Source organism: Vidua macroura, chromosome 35, assembly GCF_024509145.1.
Source record: "Vidua macroura isolate BioBank_ID:100142 chromosome 35, ASM2450914v1, whole genome shotgun sequence".
In the NCBI taxonomy this organism is placed as follows: Eukaryota; Metazoa; Chordata; class Aves; order Passeriformes; family Viduidae; genus Vidua; species Vidua macroura.
Genome location: NC_071605.1, coordinates 152,661 through 170,966, shown reverse-complemented (window position 1 = coordinate 170,966; position 18,306 = coordinate 152,661). Strand labels below are relative to the sequence as shown.

Genomic DNA, 18,306 nt, shown 5'->3' with positions numbered 1-18,306 from the left:
TAGAAGACAAACTTGCTCATGGCAGGGCCTTGGCCTGGTTGACATTTAAAGTTGTCACTTAAAGTTGACATTTAAACCTTCAAACCCAAAGCGTTCCATGATTCCATGTGTGGAAAAGTCTTCTTTGAGGTTTACCTCTTTACCAAGTACTTAAATTAGATTGTCTCCCATTCACATCCTTCCTCTGCATATGAGCCCTCCTCCTTCCCGCAGCCCTTACTGCTGCACGGGCTGGTCTCTGGTTCCCATGAGGTGAATGAGCTGCTCACAAAAATGGCACCACGGGTGCCGCCTGTCCTGGCCACCACCACCTGGCACCACGGGTGCCACCCGTCCTGGCCCGGGGCAGCTCTGCCTGCCTGGCACTGCCTGGGCAGTGGCCAAGGGCAGGTGAGGGACCAGCCCATGCTGCAGGGGCACAGAGGGTCAAGAGCCTCCTTGGTCATGGGGAAGAACTGGAAAAAAAAATCTGACAGCACTGGCTGTGATTTTCCTAACCTTTAATTTGGGTCTTCCTCCCCAGGAATCACTGGGACCATGTCTCTGGTTCTAGTCATTCTATGGTCCAGTGCAGGCTGTGTCTGAGTAACTACCTGGCTTTTGTTACCTGCTTCTGAAGAAAGATAGAGGCTTGCTTCTGAAATGCAACTGCACTTTTTGAAAACAGAAGCCTCCGATTTAGAAGACCTTTGAGCGTAACTCAGATGGGTTTTTGGACCCAATACAGTATGCATAAAAGAGGACACTGTGCTAATTAATGTCTCAGCAGAGCTGTCCAATATAGCCACCACCCCTCCAATCTCACTCTCATTCCACTATATTTTAATGAGAAGATTGACCTACTTAATTTTGAAGGCAGCTGGCTTTCAGAGCCAAGCAACGCATGAAGAAATAATGTCATGCTCAGTGCTGGTTTCATTACCAGCATCAGTCCCACAGCATCCCAGGATGACATTAACCCTCCACTTGCCAGGAAGGTCACCGAGCAAGCACCTAGGACCAGACTGCTCCAGAAGCTGGTCCCAGTCATGGCTCTTCTCCCAAATACCTGCAGTGGCACATGGAAACATCTGATTTATAGGTAATGTCACTGCAAGGAAAGTGAAGCAGTGGAAGAGCTGGCCTGGCACAGGTGTGGTGTCCTTACCAAGAGAGAAATGACAAACTACTGCGATGTACCCCAACCTGACAGTGACAGAGCTAAGTGCACGACTGCAATGATTTCATTCTCACACGTGACACTCAGCACCAGACTGTTCCATACAGGCAGGAATGACAAACTGCACTGGATATCTCTGTGTGAAGTGCACCCAGTGTGACTGTTTCCTCCCAACAGAACACCTCCACTTTTTTGCAACATTATTAAATGGCATTATTAAAAGAGCTTAAACCTTAAATCTACTGCACAGCGTAACTTGCAGGGAAGGATGGTAAGTGATCTCATGAAAATTACTGAATTATTAATGACATTTAACAAATCTTGGAACAATGGGGAAATCAAATGGAACAATGGGAAACAATTGGAACAATTGGAACAATGGGGAAATCTTGGAACAATGGGGAAATCAAATGGAAAAACCAAAACAAAACAACTGAACAACTCCCAACCCAAAATATATTCTCTCTCCTCCTCCAAAAAAACCCAACCCCTCCCAGGCCCCCAAAGCAAAACTCAAGTGTGCCAGTACTTAAAAAAAGACAAACTGTGTGATGAGTGTAAGTACAGTTTAGTCTGTCTCCCAGACACACCAACAACTGACATTAAAGGGCATCATAAGTAAGACCCAGCCAACATGGTTTCACAGAGAAGAGTTTTCTGTAAATATTATTCTTTAATTAATTACAAGTCTGTTTTGGTAAAAGTAGCTGTTGACATCATAAATTTCTCTAAGGCCTTTTTCTTGGCCCCACATGTTATACAAGCATCAGTGGAATACATTAAATGCTTGATATTAAATAATTGTAAATAAGGATTTGTCCTAGAGAATCCCATACTCTGCAGCTATTTGACATCTTTATCAAGAATGTTAATGAAACTATATAACAATTGCAAAGACAATCTGCATATTAAAACCAAGCTTTCTGGAAAAGTTACTGTACAAAACATAGTTATTAAGGTCTCTGCTAGAGTAGTTCTGTGAAATACACCACAATGTTTCAGAATGTGTTCATCATGTGCTGTCTGGCCTTAAACCCTGTTGAGTTTCTAGAAGCAAAAGAAATTAGTCCTCAGAGGCATTTGCAGAACAACTGAAAAATGTGCTTAAGAGGGTAAAAGTGAATATTAACAGTGTAGCGAGGGAGTCGAGGACAAAAAGAAGTAGGTGAGAGCAGAGGTCATAATTTTATCTTACATAAACCAGACTGTTACAGAATACTGCAGCTGGTTCCTGGTTCATCCCTCTGGACTTAAAAAGTGAAAAATACACCAATCAATATATAACATGTCAGCAAAGAACAATGCACAACAGAAAAAAAAAAAAGATAAACCTGTTTTGACTGAGACTAGCAAGCCTCTTTAGCTCACACAGCAAATTATGTATGGAGTTAATTATGACTACAAATATGCAGGAAGAAATTTCTGACACCCTAAAGCTATTTCAGTTACCAGGACTCAGCAGTACGGGATACAGAGGCTGAAATAAAACAAGTTCCAATGAGAAGACACAACAGTTTTAGTACAATGAACCATTGCAACAAATATTGAGTGACTAGCCGGTCTCTTTTAACACTTCTGATTCCTTCCAAACTGGATCTCTTCCTAAACATGTACTTGCTCGAGTAGAATTGGTAACAGCAAGGACCAGTTTGCTGGGGCAGTGGGCATCGTTCCTCCAGGGCCTGTTGCCCATCTGAGCTGCTTGGTGCAATTGATTTGCTGGAGGAGAGGGATGTCATCCAGAAAAACCTGGGGAATCCATGGATGGAGAGCAGTCTGGGGGACAAGGTCCTGGGATAACAAAATTAGGATAACACAACCTGGCCACGTGCATTGGCAGCCCAGAAACCACCAGTGTCCAGTGGGGGGCTGCCTCTCCAGCAGTGCGCCGAGCAGGCGAGGGAGGCGATTCTGCCTCTCTGCCGAATCCCCTGCCCCCAGAGCAGAGCAGCACGGCTGCCTTGGCCCCACTGCAGCAGGATGCAGGTGCTCCAGGACAGATCTCTCTCCTCACAAGCAGTGCACTAGCAGCAGTGCCACCACCTCATACCAGCTTGAGCCGATCCCGCAAACAATCTGCTGTTGTGCTGATGGACAGGGATGGATGACTGGAGAATGCTTTTTTCCATGTGCCATGTTATGTGGAGGAGTATGTTACTGAAGTGACTACAAAACCCAAGTGGTCACAAAGTACTCATGTCTAGAAAGCAGGTCTAGTTAGTAACTCATAAATGACAGGAAACAGGACTCTAGACTGAAAACCATTATGAAAAACCTTCTTTAATTCCTGGGTTTATTGTACTGAGTAGGAAAGCAGTGAACATTTCCTCCAAGTACAGCACTGTGGAGTTCTGAAGAGAAACCACAAAGACAGCTGAACAGCACCAGAGCATGCAGGGCAACCCTGCAGGACAGCCCTGCAGCAGGACAGCCCTGCGCAGGCTAGGGTGTGCTGGGGGAGGAGGGATGGCACCAAGAACACCATAGCAAACAGACAAGGAACCACATTCTCACACTGGTGACATTTTATTTTGTTGTCTTCTGATCTTGCCCATCTCACTGCAGACTCTACACGCCCTGCACAGTCCACACATTTGCTTTCAGCACCTGCAAATGCAGCAGCACCTGGTTCCAAAGGCAGTTCTGGAGACCACCTTGGCCCTACAGTATTCCCCACTGTCAGGAACAATGTGATTGTGCTAGTACTAACACACATGTACAAACCTGCCTGTTCCCCACCCACTGCAACAGCTTCCCTGGGAATTTCAGCACCACAACTTTGTCAGACTGCAAATTTTGCAATTTTCTGGTATGGTGGGTCTTTGGATTAACAAATTCTGGAGAACTCATTCTTTGAAAAATAGAACTGTATTTTTCTGGATGCCGTGCTGCTGCTTCCTGCTAGCTTCTATGGCATCTGCTGCATTCAGACACTGAACAGGTTGCCCAGGGAGGCTGTGGATGCCCCAACTCTGGCAGTGTTCAAAGCCAGGCTGGATAAGGCCTTGAGCAATCCGGTCTAGTGGGATTTGTCCCTGCTCGTGGCAGCAGGGGGTGAGACTAAATGATCTTTAAGGTCCATTCCAATCCCTTAACATTCTATGATTTATAGAGACAGGAAGATATTATTCCTTATGATCCAGAGACAATGCCAACACATGACTTAAAATAGTGACCCCTCTTCTTTTAACCTTTTCTACACAGGGAAGCCACTGCTAATACACCTCATTTGCAGAGATAATGAAAAGAAACAGGTTATGTAAGACAATGAAGGGGGTATCTGCAGAGCAGGGGGAAAAGACACTGTGGGAGCACTGGCATGACAAAAGAACCACATGCTGGCAAGGCAGCTTTGTGGAACCTGGTCCCAGCACTAGCAGGCTGCTCATGTAGGGATGCACTGTCTTGCAGTATGTCTCCCATGTGAGCATGGAACAGGTGGGCTTCAGAGGGCACACAAGGCCATCTCAGTACATTAGTTACCAGGGTCTCTAAAAGGCTGGTGAATCTCCAAAGGGCTCAAGAGCATTCAATTGTTGCAGCACTGGAAGACTTTCTACACATGTTTAATGTCCAGTATTACAGGAGACAGATGCCAGGGGAACAGTGGGTTCCTGACAAGGGTAATAATGAACTTCCATCCCTTCCAAGTCTGGTGCTGTCTGATGCTGAGCCTAAACACCGGGGTATGAAATAGAGCCTTATGCAACAGGATACAGCCAATACGGAGAAGGTCTCCTTTGTGGCAGCCTTGCTGATGACAGGAGAGTGACAGGGCAAGCCAGTCTTTGCCTTCTGCGCAGCACTGTTCTCGTGTTTAGTTTGGGTGCATTCTGTGCAAGAAAGCGTTTCCCCCTTGAAGAGACCTAAACCTTGTGCTAGTCAGTCCCTTTTGAGAAGAATTGTAAAAAAGAACCCTGATCTCACACATCAGGGAAGATGACAAAACAGACACTTGCTGTACTGGAAACCACTAAACAAGCAACTAGTATGACCAAACTGAGACTGCAACCAGAGCAGGAATCACACTGGGTACACTGTCAGTGCCACTGTCCAAAGGAACTCCACTGGCAGAAGCAACCTCTGCACCACGGCTTTGGTTTGAATTCCTCACAACTGACCAGATGCAGAAGTTTCACTATCAAAGTCACCCGCAGAACTGAGTCACAGTCCCAAAGACATTCAGTTGCTTATATTAGTGCTGTGGGTTATGAGCCTGACAGAAGTGGGGCTTGTAACTGAAAAGCTTTAGGATTACTCCTTCTCATCTTCTAGGGATTTACTTCGGCCTCGCTTGTGGCTGGCTTTTGGAACTTCAGCTCTCTGTGCAACTTGGGGTGCCCCTTCCTCACTGCTCGCGCTCTCGTTGTCCACTCGTTGTGGACAACCTCTCTTACTCCTCCTCGTTTTTTCAGCTCCAACAGCGGGGAGCTTCTTGGCAGCCAGGGTGCCAGCTCTCTTCTTTTTGCCCCTGGTCAAAGGACGTTTCTTCCGTTGCTTCTTCTGCTCTTCCCTTTGGCGAATTTTCATTAGCTTCTCAAAGCTTTTGGTGGTCGTTGTATTCACATCAAACCAGTCCTGCGTGTTTAGAAGGCAACAGGTTGGTACTGATTGTGGTGGAAATACCAAATAAAGCCTATCAGGGCTTACAATATAGCTGCCTTGTGGGACAAGGTTTCCCTGAAAGGTAAGATCTGGAAAGGCAACTGCCTAACAGCGCTCTGTTCTTTGATGTGTCTCCTTAGGTGTCACTCTATCTCAGAGGATTCAGACTTGATTTGACAGTTGCCTAGTTAAAGGCACAGGAAATGCTGCAGAGCTGAATAGAGCAGCAGCAGCTTGGGACAAGGCATGTGACATGACACAACATTTACTCCCCAGACTAACACATAAGACCAGCTAAGTTTAATGACCCTGTTCCCAACAGTGAGCAAGGAAAAAGTAAAACATGGCACACATCCAGCATTTTCTTCTTAAGACACTCTCCCCACCTCCAACATCCTGGGGTTTGAGGTTCCACTCTGCCTGCCTTACCTCAGCGTGCACAGAGTTGATGTGATACTTGACCCCACTCTCTGAAATGAACTCCTTCTCACACAGGAGACACTTGTATTTACCAGCCACAAAGTCTCCCTGGCATCAAAACAAACAAATAAACAGAATTCCATCAAGAGTTGCTGGACTAGGAGGCTGATAAACCTATATATTTCATTTAAATCTTGCTCAGATAGAACTCAGCAATAAAAACTAGAAGCTCTCATCCATAGCAGACAGCTTTAGCTACAGCAGCACTGACATGAGTGAGCAGTTGTGCCCATGAAGCACAGGACTGCTCTCTGAGATGCCATAAGGTCTCCAGCAGTGCACCTGGAAAAACTGCTCTTGTAGCTGTGCAACTACAGGTAGAACTGCTGTGTCATTAAAAGGAATGCCAGTAAGGTACTTTCTCCTGTCTCAAGTATTGTTTACAATGGCAACATCCTTAGCACATAGGGGAGCACCCAAACTGAGGGCTGGAATAAGGAGATCTTTAAGAGCCCCTCCAACCCAAACCATGCCATGAATCCTCAAACTTGTGAGGATCTCAGATCAGCAGGTGGCAGGACAAGAGCTTGAACAAAGGGTTATCAGAGGGACAGGGACAGTGGGACTATTAAGAGGAAGGCTACCAACCAAGGTACATGTGCCAAGGTGAGACTTGAGTCCTGAGACACTGCCATACACAGATTCACAACCCTGAAACAGTAAAAAAAACCAAACGTGAGCAATGTGCTAGCAAGAAATCACTTCTTCCTGGACAATAAAGCATTATTATGTCTGGAGGCCAATCCCAAAAGTGCAAAAGAGATGTAGAGGGAGGCAGATACCAATCCTCCACAGCCAGAAAGCTTCTGGTAAAAAGACCATTAGAAGAGTATTTAGTATTAGTATTTATAAGCTTAGTATTTATATTTCCAGTTTCTGAGCACACTTGGACATAAAAAAGAGACTCCTGCGACAGTTACTGTCATGCTCTATCAACAGCCTGACTAACATGACAGTTTTGCTTTCTGCCTGAAGTGCAACAGAGAAAAATTTCAAGCAGAGCACATGGGGCAGGTACAAGACACTTCTCCCTCCTGCTACTACTCATGTCTAGTGGCACAGAGCAGAAGCACAGCATCCAACACCCCTGATCTCAGCTAAAGAGCAGCTTTAGAGGCCTGGCCCATAGGGAGCTTCAGGCATCAGTCCTGGGGTACCACACTGAGCTCAGCCCTCAGCCCAGGTCCCAGAACAGGAGGCAGGAGCAAGACATGCTGCTGGGTCACTGGCTGGTCACACAGGACAGCTGCTCTCTGCAGAAAGCTCCACAGACAACACGGGGCTGCAATTCTCATCTTGAAAATGATGCTAGCCTGAATACTGGGGAGAGTGCTGGGGGTGGTGTAGGGGAGGGCAGGGAGAAGGCACCATGTATACACCAAACCCAGAGGGCAGCTCCCACTGATCCTTGGCTCTCTGACAGAATGCATCACATGGAGATGTCCACCACCACCTCCACCAGTGGGGCCGTTTGTTCCCACTGGATCTGACTGGTGACTGTTGTAAGGCATTGTGAGAAACTAAGCTTTCCAGTGCCTAAAGGGGTCCGGGAGAACCAGAGAGGGACTTTGGACAATGACCTGGAAAGACAGGACAAGGAGTAATAGCTTCCCACTGCCAGAGGGCAGGACTAGATGGGATACTGGGAAGGAATCCTTCCCTGTCAGGGTGCTGAGGCCCTGGCAGAGGTTGCCCAGAGAAGCTGTGGCTGCCCCATGCCTGGAAATGCTCAAGGCCAGGCTGAAAAGGGCTTAAAGCTGGTCTAGTGCAATGAAGAAAACTTAAGTGCTGTGCCAGACAAAGTCTCTTTACTCTTGTATTTCCAACTCTGCTCCTTCCTTCTATGATTAGATTTAGACAGAAAGGCAGAGGCCTGTCATTGTTCCACTATTCAAACCTCCAAATGGACCAACTGCCCACCTGGATGAGAAAACTGTACCAGCCTGACACCAAGTTACTGGCTCTCAAGTGTTCACACACATTCCCAAAAGGATCATCCCCAGGGCACTTTGATGCAAAAGACAAAAAGAGCATCCCCAGATGTCCCCAAGACTAAATAGGGCCTTGATTACACTAAACAACCATATTGAGATGGAGCAGGATTTGTCTCCCACAGAGAGAGCAACTGCAGTTTCAGGGTTGTGGGAAGCTGCTGGTTCATACAGACCTGAAATCTAACCCCTCTGGGGCTTCAGAAACAGTTAAGGATTACCTGATTTGGGCAGTGGACTCTTCGGTACATCTTTATTTCCGTTTTCCATTTGCACAGCACATCTTGACTAAATGTAGGCAGTCCAGGACGAGTGTATTTCAGCTGAGACAAAGATGGAATCGAGAGCTAGAAATAATGCTGGCTACGCAGAATTTCCTCTTCTATGCTGAGACAGAAGTGCTATCTCTTCTCCTACTCTAACAGGCAAACTCCCAATAATCAATATCCTCTTGTCTCACCAACTCTCTAGAAACATAACTGAATCACAATATCAGAATCTGAGACCTCCCATTGCCTTGACTACAATAATTCCTCTAAATGTCCTTACCCCACTGAAATCCATCATTTTCCCTTGGGTTTCACTCACAGCCTAAAGGACGCTACTGGAAACTCTGAAGTCTAAAGCACTGTGAAATACCACAGCATGTATCAGAGACTGGAAGGATTGCTGGGCCTTACAGCAGGGCAGGAGCGATCTTGAGCCTATCACCTGTGAGCAGCACCATCCCCATAACTGGCCACGTTCCTTGTGCCCACTGGGAATTCCAGCAATAGGACTCGACAGTCATTACAGCCCGCCTGAACAAAACACTGCGCCACAGCAACTGCTGCTGCAAAAATACTGTGAGAGAGAGAGCAGAATGCAATCCCCCATGCAACACACTGCTTTCCATGTGCCATAAACGTGGGGTAGGAGCCAGTACAAGACTCATTAGATGTGGAGGTATAAACTTGAACCCTATAGAGCAATTTTTAAGGCCTTGTACCTTCCGGTCATCTGGAATCAAGTCCTGCAGAACTTTTCTTTTGGGCCACTCTTTGGCCAGCTCTTCTCCTGCCAGCTCATGGAGATAGTAGATTGCCACCTTTGCAGATCTCCTCTGAACTCTGCCTGTGTTGTTCTGCTCCCGTTTCATTTCTTTCAGGTTCTCTGTTCTTCTCTCCTCACTGAGGAAAGTGACCTGCAATGAAGGCCCAAAAAGGTGAGCCTCTTTCACTACTTCCTATTTCAGTTACACTGAATATTGGGAATAAATGTTTTGCCAAACCCCTCATAAATAGGCTGCATCAGCTATGGTTTACTGTCACAGACACAGGACAGAAGTGCATCCCGCTGGTCAGACAGACCCCCCAGAACTGCTCACAGGGATCACAGCAGTGAGGCTCAAGCAGAAAGCTTCACGCAACTGCTAGCCTTGAAAGGTATTCCATCATTCACTGTAAAACCCTCATGGACAACAAGACTGCCTGTTCTGCTCCAGTGGTGAGTCTTTTAAGAGCAAAGGAAAGCATCTCACAAGTTATGTTAGCATCACTTTTTCATGAAGCAAAAGTCAGCTCATTTACTGCTGCCATGCTCATTTACTATTAAAAACTTCATCCTAGTCACAGACAAGCAAAAGCTGCTGCTAGAAGGAAACTATCAAGGACAAAATAATCCAGGGGCAGGAAAAATGCAAACATTTGTGATCTGTAATTACCTAATTACCCAACAAAGCAGCACACAAAAGCCTACATGTGTCTCAAGCCTGAGTGGCTGAAGTCCCATCCCAGTCTCCTGATACCACTGCAGGGTGCACTCACCGGCCCGTGCTTCGATCGGAGGTGGTAGACAAGTCCTGCCTTTGATCTGTATGCCTTCCCACAGTGATGGCACTTCATAGCCATTTTCTCCAGCTCAGAAGCAGCCTTCCCACATTTTTTAATGTGATATAAGTATCCCATTATGCTGGTGAAGCTGCCTGTGCAGCCCTGTCAACACAAAAGGAAAATACATGGAAGAAAATCGTTCTTCAAGGGATTACACACCCAGTGTGAACAGGATCCACAGTTTGCTGACCAAAGTACTATCACTTATCCTGACAGAGCAGAGACAACAGGTAGAAAACTTTAATGTTAGTCTATCTGGACAGACAAAATCTGCAACAAAGTATTGGCATTGAAATTACTATTAAAGGTCTCTTTTAAGCCAAACCATTCTATGATTCTACGCTACTCTGCCTTAAAAGCATAGCTGGGATCTTGAAACAAATCTTGCTTTGGCCAGCACCAGAGCACACTCAACAGCACTCTCATGTTTCATGTTTATGCATAAAACCCTGCTGTTTAATTGACACTTTGCACAATGCAGCTTACCTCCCTTGTACACTTTAGTTTTCCCATTCGTTTCAAAACCTTCCGAAGGCGGTCTCGCTCAAGCTGCTCATCCAATTCTTCTCCCTCCTTCACAACTGGCTAAAGCACAGCAGAAAGATGAATGAAAAACACATGATGCTCAGCATTTACAGTTCTCCTCACAGGGAATTCACTATTCACACTGGGGCAGGAAAGCTTCTAAAATAATTAAATTTCTGCAACTTACAATTTTACAGAGATGTATTTACTGTAATGATGACTTTTTGTATCTCTGCTGGTTTTGGCTGGGGTGCCAGTTGCTGTGGGGCTGTGTTTTGGATCTGTGCTGAGAACTGGGCTGATAGCTCAGAGATGGTTTTGCTGTTGCTGAGCAGCCCCTGCACAGCGCTAAGGGTTTTTCTCGTGCTGCTCTGCCAGAGTGGCCTGGGGGTGCATGAGCAGCTGGAAGGGGACATATCTGGGACAGCTGACCCCAACTGACCACAAGGATACTGCAGAGCATACAGCCGACCCCAACTGACCAAGAGGACATTGGAGAGCATACTGCCAACCTCAACTGACCACGAGGATATTGCAGAGCATGCTGCCAACCTCAACTGACCACGAGGATATTGCAGAGTATGCTGCCAACCTCAACTGACCACAAGGATATTGCAGAACATACAGCTGACCCCAACTGACCAAGAGGATATTGCAGAGCATACTTCTGGCCCCAACTGACCAGAACTGACCACAAGGATATTGGCATACAGCCAACCCAAACTGACCACGAGGATACTGTAGACCATACACTATCATGCTCAGCATGTAAAGCTACGGGAAGGAGGAGGAAGGGGGTAAACGTTCAAAGTGATGGCATTTGCTGTACCAAGTTACCATTATGTGTGATGGAGCCCTGTGATCCTGGAGATGCCTGGACCTTCCTGCCAAAGTGGTGAATGAATTCCTTGTTTTGCTTTGCTTGTGTGCTTTATCTATTGAACTGTCTTTTATCTCAGCAAGTGAGTTTTCTCACTTTGATTCTCTCCCCCATCCTGTGGGTGAGGGAGAGAGTGAAGGCCTGCATGGGGCTTGGCTGCTGACTGGGGTTAAACCAAAGAGGAATTATCTTTAAAAGGAGTAAACTGACAAAAAATGATGCATCTTAAACTTTTATTGGTCCCACTGTTTCCACTCAGCTTGTGAAAGTGAAACAGACTGCTTGTAACAGTTAATCATCTGTGCAAAACTACAGCTCAAGTCCCTTATTCTCTCTCTGATGCTAATTATATTATTTCCTACTTTACCTAATATTGCACCTAGACTGAGTAAAAACATAGAATTCAGTGACAGACCTAATCCTCAGGGTCAGAATGTGATCCCTGGCCTGCACCGTTTACTAATACAGCTGTAGGTTCAGAAACTGCAGTACTGGGAATCATGCAAAATAATTCAGAGCGAATTATCTGAACTTTACACAAATTTCCAAATAACCTTTTCAAAAGTTCTAATTCTTCACAACTACAACAGGAGACATTGCCTTCTTTAAAGAGCAAAGAGGAAAAGCAGATTGTAGTATTAGTACTAATCTAGTGTTAGATTAGTATTTTTACAGTAAAGAAAGATGAGAACTAATTGCTGCTTCTGCTCAAATCTAGTCTGCTCTAGATGAAGAAAAACCTCCTCCTTTCTAGCCAAGGACTGAAAATTGCAGCCTAATCTTTTTCCTTCTGATTGGGAATGCTTTTTATGTGTGACTTACTACCAGCCTAAACAGAAATTCATCCCTCTTTCTATGATGTGGCATGCCTACCATCTCTGGTAACATTCTATTGTTTTTCAGATGTCAAGTCTCACTGGAAAAATAATAGTTCAGTAGTTCTAGATTTGAACAGCTAGAACAATTGAAAAAAAAGCACTCCATGTTCTGTGTCTGTGTGTAGCAGGAAAGGACCAAAGCCTGTTCTGCCTGGAGGAGTTTCAGATGCACAGCAGCTGTGTTACCTGATTGTTATGGTCTGCCATGACATGGTATTTCATCCCTGCTAAAGACTTCAGCTGCTTCCCGCAGTGATGACACGTGAACATTTCCTAGAAATAAACAAGGACGTGGTGCATTTAACTGTAAATTAACCAAAACAGTGGAAAACTCTTGTGGGGGAAAGGAGCAGGAGAGCAGAACAATTTATTTGGGCCTGGTAACTCTCTTCAAAGAACCAATTTTATGGAGTCTAAAATCTAGTGGAACAATGAAATAACTACACCTTTGTTCACTACCCCAAACCTCCAACAACAGGCTGGGCAAGAAGCACCAATCACTGTTCTTACAGATGTATAAAGGACTCTTGCTTAGGGACATGATGAGGAGATGAAACTGGTTTTAAATACAACACAAAACAGGCAGGCATTTCCATCAGTAAGCTGAAGAGGAGTAAAGAAACCATTGCTCATCTCTTGCATTCTTACCTTCCTGCAATTTGCCATATGTTTCTTCAGTCCTTCTACAGTTTTCCTCACCACAGCCCGGCATGTGGGACAGGTAACTCGGCCTTTGTCCTGAATCTCTAAAGACCACTGCTCTTCCATACTACCTGTCAAAACACAACGTTTAGAACACAAATGCTAACACAACATCTTTTTTCTAACACATTTTTTTTCTTCCTTCTATGTGCACAGTGAACCCTAAAAAGAAACAGGTCACATGCTATCAAACTTGTGTCCAGCTGCACTTCAAAACGTGCAGCTCCTTTACAGCTTCAGGTATGGAATGTCACAAGGCACACATCACTCACTTTCAAGGAGCATTTTACAAACACCCTTTGATCTACCATTCTCTTGTAAGGTGTGTTCTTCTACCTGACCAGTGGACATTTTTCCTCTGTTAATTTCTGTCACACAATTACTATAGCATGCTGAATAAACTTTTCTTTTGGCCAAAGTGTTTTCATAGTAAAAGCAGTCACAGACCACCACGGCAAGTTACTCAACAGCCAGGGAAAAGCACCCTGCGTGGCATGGTTTTCAGTTTCTGGCCTCTTTATGAAATCCCAAGCAGAAGTATGGCATAATCCACAAGTATTATAAATTACTGAAATGGTTTCTGGGAAGAAAGTGGTTTAGCAGCTATCTGCCTGAATTCTTGCTGTAACAAGATCCACAGCCTCTCCTCTTTTCCCACTAATAACAGGCACAGGCTGTCTCTCTCCTGTGAAAGTTTGTGAATCAAACAGCACTTGGCAGAAAACTGGGGTGTTTGATGAGTGCTGTGATTTACAAATACCAAGTCATTCCACTCACTGAATCAAGGCTAATTTTATTTTTCTAGGACAGATTGTTTGGGTCTCTGGTTCCCAGAAAAGGTGATCTGGCAGCAACAGCTATGGAGTTTTTCCTGCAAACATACTCTGCTGAGTAAAAACTATAAATATTTTAATGAGTTTAATAATGCAACTATTTTAACAGGTTTTTGTTCAGTTCAAAAAGTGATTCCTCCTTCACTGTTACATTATGCAATAGCAAGAGCACGTGGAACTACACTCAGGCAGTGTGCAGTCCTTTCAGTCCTACTCTGTATAGTGCCAGGACAGCAGCCAGCTCCTCCTTGTCAACAGTACAGTGAACTACTGAATGGAAACACCAGAAGCACAGCTGTTGCTCAGATTCAAATCCTAGAATCATATTTATCTTTTATCTGCTTCACGAACAATTCTTAGCTACTGCCTCTTCTTACCTGAGTCATAGGTTTCTGGCTCACAGTGGCGTTTCATTCTGGAATTTTGTTTTGTTCCAGTTTGCTGTTTTTTCCCTGTTATAACACAAACAAGACAAGCCAGAAGACTCAGTTCTCTAGCTTTGTTACAATAAAAAACAGTTTTTGCTAGAAGGCTGCTATTTAGTCTGCTGTCTCACAGTTATTCAGAAATGTTCAGTGTTTTTTGGTTTTTTTTTTAAGCAATGTCAAGATTATGTTCCCTACTCCCTTTCAAGATCTATTTATAGTGGCAGGCATTAGTCCCACCCAAATACTTGTAAGTTCTATGGTTGTTCATACTCAAAGCTCAGGGGATGGGAACTCTTCACACTGACACCTCCTCTCTGCACAGTTTGGCTGAGTCCATCTAATGACAACCAAACTGGGAGTGTCATTGCTCTACTCATTCCTGTCTTCTTTAGACTAAAAAACTCTTATTGTTTTTACAGTCTACATTCCTCCTCAAAGCTCTCAGTTTAACATCTGCCTTCTTGAAAAACCACTATGACACTGCTGGTCCCCAGTCAGCTTTTGATCTGCTATGGATCTTGAATCCTCTTCTGAAGCACTGACTCCTGGGAGGCTGCTTGTTGTTTTTCAGCTGTGACACTGTTTCTTCCCAAACAATACCATCTTTAATTTTACATTGTTCTCTCTTCTATTTTTAAATTGTTTCTTTGTTGTCAAGACCACTTTCACTTTTAGCCTTTTCTCCAGTACACTTGCTGTCACTTTCAGCTTTGTGCTGTCTACGTGCTTCCAAGTCCTTGGAAAGAAAGGTCCAAGTCCTTGACAGAAACAATAGTAGAATTGAATACAGGAATGTTCTGTGAACCATCTTTCTATACTCCTATTTCACCAGGCTAGTGACCTCATTGTAGAAGGCTATCAGGTTGATTTAAGCGTGATTGGCCCTGCATGAATCCATGTTGACTACTCAAAATCCCCATCTTGTCCTTCATGTGTTTGGAAATGCTTTCCAGGATGATTTCTCCATCAGCTTCCCAGGGACTGAGGTGAGGTTGATTGGCCTGTAGTTCCCCAGATCTTCCTTCTTTCTGTCCTTGAAGATACAAGTGGTATTTTCTCTCTTCCAGCCTCCAGGAACCTCTGCCAGTTGCCATGACCTTTCAGAGATAATCAAGAGTGGCCTCACAATGACATCAGCCAGCTCTCAGCACTCAGTGCAACCTGTCAGGCCCCATGGGACTTAGAATCATAAATTGTTTAGGTTGGAAAAGCCCTCCAAGATCATCAAGTCCAACAGTTCCCCCAACGCCTCCAAGGCCACTGCTAACCCATATCCCCAAGTGCCACATCCACACACCTTTCAAATCCCTCCAGGGATGGGGACTCCACCATTGCTCTGGGCAGCTGTACCAAGGCTGGACAGCCCTTTTGGGGCAAAAAAATTGCTCCCAGTATCACATCTAAACCTGGTGCCATTTGAGGCCATTTCCCCTTGTCCTGTCACTTCCATGGAAGCAGAGCCTGAACCCCCTCCTGGCTGTCCCCTCCTGTCAGGGAGTTGTGTAGAGCCAGAAGATCCCCCCTGAGCCTCCTTTTCTCCAAGCTGAGCCCCTTTCCCTCAGGGAATGTGTGAGTGCACTGCTCCTCAGAGCAGGGGAGCTGGTGACAAAGGACACCTTCCCTGGTCTTCCCTTTGCTGTTCATGCACTTGTAGAATCCTTTCTTGTTGCTGTTCACATCCCTTGCCAGATTCAACTCCAGGCTGGCTTTGGCTTTCCTAACCTTGCTCTTGCAAGACTGGACAGCAAATGCACATTTCTGTATCACCTGCTCCTACGCTCACCACTTGTACACCTTCCTTTGCACCTAATCACTGATTGACAAGCCTTCTGAAGGAATGAAAGGCCTCTGATGTCACACATTTCTCCCCTCGGTCTTTGTGGCAATGAAAGAGTGCTTGGGTTTGATTTCTTCTTAACAAACCCATACTGCTGTTATCACCTACTCAATCTCCAGATGTTTACTAGCAATGTGTCCGATTATTTAGTCTATAATCCTTTGGGAAACTGAAATGATGCAGATAGGCCTATACTTCTCATAATTCCCTTCCTCCCTCCCTTTCTTGGACTTCTAAGACAGACTGAAATTAGGTCATCTCCCACTGATTTAGCAGACACTAGTCAATGGCTTCCTAGAACAAAACATTCAGAATCAGAAACAGAGTTTGAAAACTCCAGAAGATGTCATTTGGGCAGACAAGTCAAAGTACCTGTAGGCTTGTAATTGGGAATTACAAGTTATTTGTATTACCCGAAATCTTCTGCTTCTTCTTGGGAGAGTCTTTAACATCTTTGCCTTCCCTTTGCTCAGATTTCCTCTTGCCTTTCAACAGTACTTCTCCTGATAAGTAAGAACAGATATGTTTCAGTCTCAGTATTCAGTCTGGATAACAGCTTTGAGTCTACTGCCTCATCTTATCCTTGTATTCAATACTTAGTAAAAAAAAAAAAAAAAAAAAAAGTAGTTCTTGTGAGGCACCTGGACAGCAGTGAACTGGACACAGCCTTCTCACTCAGCAACATTTAGGCACCCCATGGCCCATAATACTGTGATAATACTGTGATACAGCAGGTATGGAAGAAACAGTGCCACAGCATGGCCTGGAAAAAATAATTCTCAGGAAAAGAGACAGAAAGTGCCAAGTTATGTGATAAAAACCTCACCTGCACTCACACAAAAATGAGCATAAAGAAACTCAAATAATATCATGCCTGACCTGAATATTTCCAAGCCTATAAAAGTCTTGTCTCCATGAATACAGATCAGCACAAAAGCACAACGGTAGGCAGGGAACACCAATTATAGACTTAAAGAAACAGACAGCTTCCTCCTGGGTCTGTCCTAGGAGACCCACAAGTCTGTGGGAACCCCTCTCTGAAGCCCCCTTTGGAAGGGGTGAACAGTGAGAAGGGAGAGCGTGGTGTTACTGCCTAGGGTTATGTAGCACCTGGGATCAGAGTAGAGAGCAATTCAGGATTACACAAGACTAGGATGATCAGGAATGGTATCAAAGGGAGGGAAAGGGACAGAATTACCCAATTTGGGGTTGATCAAGTGTAGGAAAATAGAGGTGTAAGACAATAGCAAAGAACACCTGCTTGTAAATAGGTGACTTGTCAGTGAACAAATCTTGTCATGTCTCACGCCAAGCAGGGTCTGAGTATGAGCCTGTCTGTAAGGAGGTCTTCACTCACCCCTGGCATGGCTCTGCGGGCCTCAGGGGCCAGTGCATCCATGGCCCAGCAACTGAGGAGCCTGGGATCCAAAGGTCAGGCACTGAGCAGGTTGAGCGTATAAGGATGGAGGCTGTTGGTGCTGTTTGTGTGCATGTGGCTCCTGTTTATGTATGTGGTAGGTCTGTGTTTGTTCCTACAGGAATACTCACTCAGTCTGGCTAGTGACTGCACCTGGGACTGTGCAGCTACGGCAATCTCACTTCTATCAAGCTACCAAATTTGCCTCTCCCCACAACAGAATGGAATATGGATACCGACTTAGAGCTAAGAAGAAAGTGCATTAAAGATGATTGAAGTTTTGACTCTCTGCCACATAAGAAGTTTAGAAAACAGCTCCTAGGCCAGGAAATCTGAATGTTCCTGCAACAACCCAAGACCCAAACCAGACCCATTCCAAATCAGAAAATTATAACTGACAAATGTGACAAAATAAAGACATCCTTAAAAAAATAATAATCTACCAACCACAAAAGCTGTATCTAATCCCAAATACTACTGAATGGTCCCCTTTGCTACATCTTTAGTGTTGACAGTTCTATATTTAAAGCTCTTGAAGCTTATTTCTGATATGATTGGTGTAACTTTTATCTCTTCTACAGATAGAACTGAGTTCAGGCACAGAATGATTATTTTAATAGACAAGTGACTCAAAAGGAACTGAATAATGTCAGAGAACTGTACCTGTATTTGTGGCAAAAGTTAATTTCTTCTAATACAT

General features: G+C 44.8%; 1 protein-coding gene across 3 annotated transcripts in view; it reads right to left on the bottom strand.

Moving 5' to 3' along the window:
- Positions 1–1,797: 1,797 nt before the first annotated feature.
- Positions 1,798–18,306, bottom strand: part of ZNF512 (zinc finger protein 512) — a 20,732-nt gene continuing 4,223 nt past the window's right edge. For 2 of the 3 annotated variants that reach the window (XM_054002071.1, XM_054002072.1), the window contains 11 exons: positions 16,603–16,692; positions 14,302–14,376; positions 13,038–13,162; positions 12,576–12,662; positions 10,593–10,691; positions 10,041–10,208; positions 9,224–9,418; positions 8,457–8,558; positions 6,833–6,895; positions 6,194–6,292; positions 1,798–5,737 (listed from right to left, as the gene is read on the bottom strand). In XM_054002071.1, coding sequence (XP_053858046.1) covers positions 5,414–5,737; positions 6,194–6,292; positions 6,833–6,895; positions 8,457–8,558; positions 9,224–9,418; positions 10,041–10,208; positions 10,593–10,691; positions 12,576–12,662; positions 13,038–13,162; positions 14,302–14,376; positions 16,603–16,692 — 1,427 coding nt within the window. In that variant the 3' untranslated portion in view covers positions 1,798–5,413. The remainder of the gene's footprint in view (positions 5,738–6,193; positions 6,293–6,832; positions 6,896–8,456; positions 8,559–9,223; positions 9,419–10,040; positions 10,209–10,592; positions 10,692–12,575; positions 12,663–13,037; positions 13,163–14,301; positions 14,377–16,602; positions 16,693–18,306) is intronic. The other variant, XM_054002073.1, reaches the window with a different exon arrangement.